The sequence below is a fragment of the Carassius carassius genome, chromosome 39 (genome assembly GCF_963082965.1).
Source record: "Carassius carassius chromosome 39, fCarCar2.1, whole genome shotgun sequence".
Lineage (NCBI taxonomy): Eukaryota > Metazoa > Chordata > Actinopteri > Cypriniformes > Cyprinidae > Carassius > Carassius carassius.
The window spans coordinates 22,951,663-22,960,760 of NC_081793.1; the positions used below are offsets into that span (position 1 = coordinate 22,951,663).

The window sequence follows — 9,098 nt, forward strand, 5'->3', positions numbered from 1 at the left end:
AAATTTGAATATCACTAGATTTTTTTCAATGTGGACTTGATAATAATATAGCCTTTATGCTTCTCACTGACTGCTGATCTTTCACCTGAATATGAAAGCTATTGGGGGAAGCTCACTGCTTTATTAAACTGTCTATACAGTAAGTCACTGCATAACTCATAGTTACTGTTCTAGCACTCTTCAATAATATTGACCGTTCCCAGGACAGGTCACCAATGAGAAAATACAAACCTTAAGTAAGGCATAAGGTATAATCAGCTGGTCATTATCATCTGACTGTACATTATCAGCTGTTTGTGTCCGTCCATTTAAAAAATTTTCAAAGAAGATGAGTCAGAAAGTTCCAACGTATTTAATAAAAGAATATACACAGGGTAATAGCAGCGTGCATGAAACACAAACAACATCCACCAATGAACTGAGGGAACAAAGACACTTAAGTATACACTGATAACAAACTAAAAGACAGGTGTGATGATCAAATGAATTGTCATATTAACTAAACAGAGCAGGAAACTAGAACATAGACAACAGGAAATGAAACAAATTAAAAGTCCATGATAATGAAAACTAAGTGAATAGACGACTGACAGAGTTTTCCTTTTTTTTTTTTTTTTTTAAAGAAATGTATACTTTAATTTAGCTTTGTACTGTAATGTTTTCTCGTCTGTGAATGAGACATGAGGTAATCTGACAGCGTGGCATTCAATCCTCCACCGACTCCATCTGTGATTGAGTCGCTGATTAGCCTCTGCTCTGCCTGTTCACATTCATATGTTTTGGAGTGGGCGTGGTTTAGCAGCATGATTATGCAGTGAAGGTGGGATCTTGCGTTCAAAGCAACCTTGCTATTGCTTGTCTTTCTGATCTGAAACTGCCTGCTCTAACTTTAAACTCTGACTGGGCTTAGTTCCAATCAGTTTTTATATTCACCCAACCAAATGTTGTATCAGTCTAGATCAGGGTCATGATCGGCCTGATTGTAGCTTCAGGATTTTTCTTAAAAAATTCACCCAAATTTTACTTGGAAGTTCATCTCACACACACAGAGCACACATACGCATATCTGTTCTGGTGTTGCCTTGTCACACAGCCAATGTTCAGGCTTTCTCAGCACATTTCCACTGCTCCTTTGACTGGCAGTAAACAAGTGACATAACCTCTAACTAGAGGACTCTGCAGCAGCGGTGGATGTCCTTACATACAGAGAGAGAAATAGACTCCAATCCTTCTTTTGATCCTGAGTGTGGACAGCATGTAATAAGATCCACAGTTTCAGTCCGGCTGAGTGACTGGCTCAATGCTTAACAGACAAGTACAGGGGTCTAAAATACTTCTGGGTGCCATGTTTAGACAGTTCAATTGCTAGGCCTTCTTCTTATACTTTGAACAAACCACTAATCCTAAGAATGAAACATTTGTGATATGGACATGAATCATATTTTAAAATGAGCAGGAGGTTGTGCTATGCAAGTTATGCAATTTTAAAGAGATATTTTCTCCATTCCAAACCTGTTTGCATTTCTTTCATATCCACAATACAACACATTTATATAAAAACGTGTTTGTGCTGTGACTGCAATGTTTTTTTTTTATCTTGCCAGTAGTGAATTACCCCTAAAAGCAACCATATAGCAACTTCCTGATAACCTCTCACAACACCCTGGCATCAAACAGGCTAATTCTCTACAGGCATGCACGTTTTACTTACATTCTTCTTCAATAAAGCATACAAACAGGTGCTATTCTAACAAAAGCATGTATTCATTTATGCATGCAGATACATTTGCATAAACACACCTGCAGTTCTCCATTACAGTTATAATTTGTGATTAGAATTGCACGCTCGCTCTGCCCGAACAGCTGAGGCCTCCTATGGATCTGTGTCATACAACATTAAAAAAGGGAAAAGTCAAAATCAATGCCGTTGTCATGGCAACTGCCATTCCTGCCCACCAAAACGAACTCCCCGCCCCCCACAGGTTCCACTGATCGATAGGATATCGTGAGGGTGGAACTAACCCAAAACAACCAGTAACCTACATACTAGTTATGCACCAAAGCATATGTGCTGAGAAGGTGGCCAACAGACCATCCATCAGAGGGTTAAAAATATAGAATACAGACAGAAAAGAGGGAGATCAAATCAGCAATCGGAAAATAAAAGATGGCTAATTTGTTGGGGAATGGGCTGCTTGAGCACATTTACCTGCTCTTCTTGCTTTCGGCCGCCAGGTCCCATGTGCAACTTGTCCATGGAGGTAAGATGACTTTTCTTGTGCTTTCTGCCAGATGATAGATGCTTTGTTTGGGCATCGTGTCAGAGGTATTGGTTTTGTAACTCTGAGTTTCATCTATTGGATGATAGAAAATAATAAGTCTAGAGTCTGAAGTCTGCACTTTGCAAACATACATGTTAAGAGATTAATAGATTACAACCTATCAATTGAACTTCAATTCATCAAGATTTTTTAATACAAAAATCATGTTTTAGAATAAAAAAATAAATAATACCCACATATTTTCTATCAAAGACAATTACATATCATGTCTGGTTTTAAAAGACAATTATATTGTTTGAATGTGATGACAAAAAAAATGTTTCATCAGCCATTGAGCCTTTTATTTTGTTTCTATTATTATGTTGTATTTCATTAGAGATCTGTTTTATGATTCATAACTGCTTGTACTTTATGTGGTAACAAACAATAGGAAACCACGGGGCACTAAGTGGTTTGTTCACACAGACACACCAATGCAAACACAAGCATGCACACAAGCGGCTCATGGCATTTCCGGGAACTCTGCAATGACACCCAGTCCAGTGTTCAAGCAAATGCACTAGATTCACTTGCCCATTATGAATACATATTCTGTTTAAAAACACTTGGCAACCTTCTGGGCAAAAAGGATGGTTAAGACTTCTACTATATTTGTAGTTTTAACCATGTAAAATTTTAACATGTTTCAATGTACAGAGGAGTCCAAAAGTCAATTTTATTTATATAGCACTTTGTATAAAACACTACCAAACATAAAGCTCTGAATAATCTAAAATAATAATAATAATAATAATAATAATTATTATTATTATTTGTAGTAAATTAAGTTTAATTGATAATACAATATATTTATTATGTGTTTCACAATTATGTACAATACTGTTCAAAATTTTGGGGTCACTACATTGTTTTAAAATACTTTTATTTAGCAAAGATGCATTAAATTGATTCAAAGATTTCCATTCCATATAAATGCTAAATGTTTTCTACTGACAAAAAGGTATCATGATTTTTACATGATTTAACATTTATAATACAAAATGTTTCTTGAGCACCAAATCAGCATATTATAATGTTTTCTGATGGATCTTGTGACACTGAAGACTGAAGACTGATGCTGAAAATTCAGCTTTGCATCACAGGAATAAAATACATTTGAAAATAACTTCAAATAGAAAACATTGTTTAACATTTTAATTTTAAACTGTCACAATATTTCACAACATTACAGTTTTTACAGTATTTTCTATCAAATAAATGCATGGTGAGCATGAGAGACATCTTTGAAAAATACTAATAATGTGGCTTGAAACTGTAACAACATTAACCTTTTTTTATTATTAAAATATGTAGTCCATTTATAGATTTCGATTATCCAGGCTATTAAGTTGATCTATAAAATAAATATGGAACAAGGCCAACATTACAAGCCATTAATGCCACACCAAACTGTGTGTATATTTAAAGTCAGAATGTATACAGTCAGACTCAGAAAACCAATACCAGCCAGGTTATGATGCCTGCTACATTGTTGCAAATTGAGTTTCAATGCTGAGCCAATGCAGAGAATACATAAATATTTGTCAACAAGGCCTTTATGAAGCAGCATAATATAATGGATTACTACTACTCACCCATTGTTTGAGAAATACATGTTTCTTGAAGCAAGTTCCACTCAACAGTCAACAGCACTTTCAATTCGACAAATCAGACTAAATCTAGATGATTAGTCACATGAAATTGATAATTACACTTCTTCTTCTTCCCCCCCGCAGAGGGACTGGTTGAAGGCACCACAGAAGTGATCAGTCACTCACAGGGGCTACTGGCATGGCTGGAGGGCCTTCTGGTGCTGGGGAATAACAGTGACATTTCCTTACGTGTGGAAACAGTGGATGCGGATGAGGTCAAGGTTATCCAAGCCCACACGCTGGTGCTTTCACTGCAGAGCCGAGTGTTTGAGGAGATGCTGAGAAACCGCAATAGTGGCACGCTAGTGCTGCGAGAAACAGCAGAATGCACTGCCGTGTTTGAGAAATTCATCAGGTTTATTTTATTTTATATTGTTTTTGTATAAAAAATTTTATATTTATTTAATCATTTATTTATATAAATTAATGTTTGAAAATAAAAAATATTTCTGTGGAGAACAAAACGAGAAATTATGAAACATATGTTTTTACCATACAACGACAATGCAGTGGCAATGACTGCCAAGCTTAAAACAGATACAAATAATATACTTAAAATTAAAATGTATTTGTGTGTGTTTAAATAAAATAAAATAAAATAAAATAAAATAAAATAAAATAAAATCATAGAACGCACCTTTATATCATTAAGGTAAATAATAAACCTAAACTATAATTGTAGAGCATCATAAACATTTTCTTTACAAAAGCATCTGAGATTAAAGATTTTGTTTATGCTCTTTAACTTTCTAAGCACTGCATAAAAACTTTCTAAACTGCAAAAAAAAAAAAAAAAAAAAAAAACATGTGCTGCATCATCCCAACATTTTAGCCTAAAACATGACCAGTTATGAGAACATTCCCATCCCACACATGTCCAAGACTCTCTCTAAAGGCCAGTGCTGGAACTGCAACCTTCCTGCTGTCAAAGCAGCTCAGACCCAAAAACAGATTTAGATCAATGAAACACAACAGCAATATATAAAAAATGAACTCTTTGCTCTTATGTATATCAGCTTTATAACAAGAAGGGCCAAATAGGGTAATGTTACAAAAGTGATGTGTGGCTAGCGTGAGAAGATGTTTTGGTTACAAGAACACACGCCACCTACTCATTTATTTTGAATGAGCTGTTTTTTGTTTGGGGTTTTATTTCCTTTATAGGGATCCAAAGGATGAGATGACAATCAGATACTTCAGAATTTTAAAAAAGGAAAACAAGGCACTGAAAACATTAAACTACAGCTGTAAACACAACAACAAAGTGCATTATTATAAAAATCTAAGAGTCATTGGATGCCATATCTGACACAGCCTGTTAAATACATACCAGGCTGGCAGAAAATGTTAGCAAAATGTCAACAGTTTATGATCTGATATATGAATTGAATTAGACACACCCAACACGAAAGCTGAGATGGAATTCAAATCATAATGACAGAAAGACAAACTGCAATGCACACAACACAAGTTTAGAAATAAGCATAAGTAATTATATTGTATTTTGAATAATGCATATTTATTTCCTGGTATGTATAACACGCCATATTTACATATAACAATCCTATTTTTTTTCTCAACCAGTTCTCAACTCCTTCCAAAATAGTTAATACAGCCAAAACATTCACCACAATGTTGTCAGCTAACTTAAATTAATTAAATAAATATACAATTATTGAATATTCTGCTGTGAGTATCTTCCTTTGTTTTCCATGAAGGAAAGCAAATAATAATAATTCTAATAATAAAAAATAATTAAAAACAATCTGGCCAAAACAATACAGCCAAACGTTCACCACAATTTTGTCAGCAAACTTTATAAAACTAAAGTTATTTAATCAAGTTAATTTAGAAAGAATCTATTCATTAATTACTATTATTAATTATATTAATGTAAAAACAGTTATTTATTAAGTAGCAAATAAAATGTAGGTTTAAAATATATGAAAGTACTATAACAATACTACTTAATAGACATTAATATACATTTAAATAATATAATAGAATAAAATTATAATAAAATATTACAGTTGTGACTTATTGTGTGCTACCTTTGAACTCAGGAACTGAATTTTTAAACATTTTCAATTTGTGTAAGATACACTTTATGATCCTTGTTGGACCCATTTTCTTCTGTTTTGCAGATATCTGTATTGTGGTGAACTCACACTGCAGTTAGACCAGGCCACTCCACTGCACAGACTGGCTGCCAAGTACGGCATCTCCAGCCTCCAGCAAGGACTAACCCAGTACATGAGCCAGAACCTGGCCAGCGATTCTCTGGGCGGCCACGTGGTGGGCTGGTACCAGTATGCCGTGTCGGTTGGCGACACTGCGCTGAGAGACAACTGCCTTCAGTTTTTATCATGGAATCTGTCTTCGGTGCTTCAGAGTGACGAATGGCCGTCGGTTAGTGTTGACTTGCTACTGACTCTTCTGCAGCGCTCCGATTTAGTATTGAAGAACGAGCTGGAATTATTTGAGGCGCTTGAAATCTGGTTCACCAGGAACGACCCGGATACCTTGACAGCAGAGAACGCCCTTCGACTGGTGCGCTACGCCATGATACCTCCACACGAACTCTTCCGCTTGCAGCAACAGTCACCGATCATGACACGCTACCACGAGTCAGTGAGTGATCTTCTCTACAAGTCGTACCAGTTCCATTCAGCTTCACCACTTCACCTGGCAATGTTCTTTGATGTAAACTGCAGCCTCTTTGTGCCCCGCAACTATCTCTCATTTATGTGGGGATCTCAGTGGGTCATAAGTAACCCAGCACGGGACGACCGCAGCACTAGTTTCCAGACCCAGTTGAGTCAGAGCGGTTTTGACTCCAGTAAGCGGGTGACATGGAACGCCCTGTTCTCACCCCGCTGGCTCCCTCTCAGCATGCGACCCATGTACACCGAGCAAGGTGGCATGCAGCCTCCGCGGCCCGATGGAGGAAATAGCATTGCCCGGCCTCGTATCATCATTACACCTGCTACTTCCAGTGCAGATTTAGCAGGTGTCAGCTTCCAAAAGACGATACTCATCTTGACAAAGCAGAAGGACAAGCTTGTGGTGCGGCATATCTTCAGTTTCCACCAAAGCACAGAGGAGGTGGGCAACTTCTTGGCTGGAGTGGACCTGCAATATCACACATCTGAGTACCTGGTGGATGGATCGCTGTACTTGCAGATCATTGTAAAGCCTATCTACCAGACTCTCATAGCAACCGAGAAATAATGTAACAAGCACATTGAAGTAGGATACATTTGATTTTAGATTAAGAAGATCTACACTTTTTTTTGATGCAAGAAAACATTTAGATATAATTTGATTAACGCTAATGAAGTGCATCTCATCTGTCCTTATATTGTAGGCTATTGTAAGTTAGAGGTTTACTCTGGGAAAAAGTGAAATGCACTTAAAATGTTCACCTAAAATGTAAGACATTTCACTTAAAATGTCAAGTTCTGTCATCATTTACTCACCCTTGTTTCATTCCAAACCTGTATGACTTTATTTCTTCCATGGAACACAAAAGGAAATGGTTGAGGAATGATAATGCTGCTCTTTTTTATATTGTGAAAGTGGATGGAGAACGGGATGTGTCAAGCTATAAAAAGCACAAAAACACTATACATACATCTTAAAGTCTTTCTATTCTATTAACAGTATTCATATGAGTTATGCGCTACATTACAAGTTTTCTAAAGATTATTTCTGTGTGAAGAACAGACTGAAGTTGAAAATTTTACCTTGACTATTAGCTGTGGTCACCATTTACTGGCATTGTATGGAGAAGAACCGATTTGAAAATCTGCTACAAATATCTCATTTTGCGTTCCATGAAAGAAAGGAAATAAAAGTTTTGTAAATTAGGACACAATTGTAATTTTTGAGCAATTGTTGCTTTAATGTAGACCATGACATACACTAGTGTCCCAGATATAACTCATATCAAAGGTATTTTTTTCTTGATTAGGCAGAAGCCCTTTCCTTTTAGGAAAACCAGTTTCTGTATAATCACAACAACATAATTTGTCCACACTGGACTCAATAGACAAATAAATTTAAAGTGCACATGACTCTAAACCAGAGTGTTGAAATTAGCATAAATAATAGCCTAATGTATATCGCAAAAAAAAAAAAAAAAAAAAAATTACACATTATTCTTAACGTTTGAAATTTTAATATGCTATTTAAAGTGTTTCAAGGTGCTATTGTTAATTTAAAGAGAAATATCAAATCTCTTTCAAACCTGTAATGTCTTGAAATGTTGCACAGTTGTGATTGTTATTTAATTATTTAGACCAGCAAGTGATGTAATAGGCTATACAGTATATTTAATAAATCTTAGTTATTTTTCTGTATTATCCTATCTTTGTGCCCATAATAATATTTTCTGAGAGGCCTATCAGTTTCCTTACATATTGTGATGTATGTTTATGTACACAACACAATAAAATGCCTGGTGCTTTCACAAAAGCTTGAATCTATCATTGATTATGAAGGTAAAAGAAAGAAGACAAAAGACTTTAAACAAATTGTCATCATGCTTTAGGGTCAAGGTTACGTTTTATTGAGTGTTCAGATATTCTCTTACAACTTACAAGACAGTAAACTGCGACCAGTACAATCAAAACACTTTTATAAACCGGCTCTTTTCACTGAATCAATAAAGATGACTGCAGTTCGATTCACGAAAGAATGAGCTAGTGAGTCGGTTCTTTTAAGTGAATCAAAAATATGCAGAGCCACTAGTAGAGTCGGATTCGCGATCTAATGATTCATATGAGCCGGTTCCTTCAAGCGACTCGAAAACACATATGAATCAGTTGGAGCAGGTTCGCCTATAAATTAGTCAAAACGTCGACTCGAAACAAATCAACAGCTTGTGTTAAATCTCACGAATCTTAATATGTAGCAAATTTAATTAGGTAAAGTAACTGACTGGATGTTCGTATTTTTGTTTTGCTGTAATCAGTTATATTTTGTAGAATTAATTATTAAATGTTATCACATTTATGCCAAAAGCCCGTGTAAACAGTACTAACGTTACATACTTTTTGAAAGAACTGTATTAACCTGATTTCTACTTTGTAACATCTGTTCTGTTGAAATCTGTCATGCCCCA

The 9,098-nt window shown here is 35.7% G+C and overlaps 1 protein-coding gene across 1 annotated transcript; it reads left to right on the top strand.

The window, feature by feature from the left end:
- Window positions 1–1,992: 1,992 nt before the first annotated feature.
- LOC132121657 (BTB/POZ domain-containing protein 17-like) lies at window positions 1,993–7,608 on the top strand. Its single transcript, XM_059531304.1, has 3 exons — window positions 1,993–2,261; window positions 4,058–4,328; window positions 6,118–7,608. Exons 1-3 carry the CDS (start codon window positions 2,168–2,170, stop codon window positions 7,202–7,204), a joined length of 1,452 nt encoding a protein of 483 aa, XP_059387287.1. The 5' UTR covers window positions 1,993–2,167; the 3' UTR covers window positions 7,205–7,608.
- The last annotated feature ends 1,490 nt before the right edge of the window (window positions 7,609–9,098 follow it).

Excerpts from the sequence above, each read along its gene's own strand:
- LOC132121657 (XM_059531304.1), top strand. The coding sequence starts at position 2,168 with ATGGCTAATTTGTTGGGGAATGGGCTGCTTGAGCACATTTACCTGCTC. Across the intron at positions 2,262-4,057 it reads TGTGCAACTTGTCCATGGAG|AGGGACTGGTTGAAGGCACC; the intron begins GTAAGATGACTT and ends TCCCCCCCGCAG. Across the intron at positions 4,329-6,117 it reads GTGTTTGAGAAATTCATCAG|ATATCTGTATTGTGGTGAAC; the intron begins GTTTATTTTATT and ends TCTGTTTTGCAG.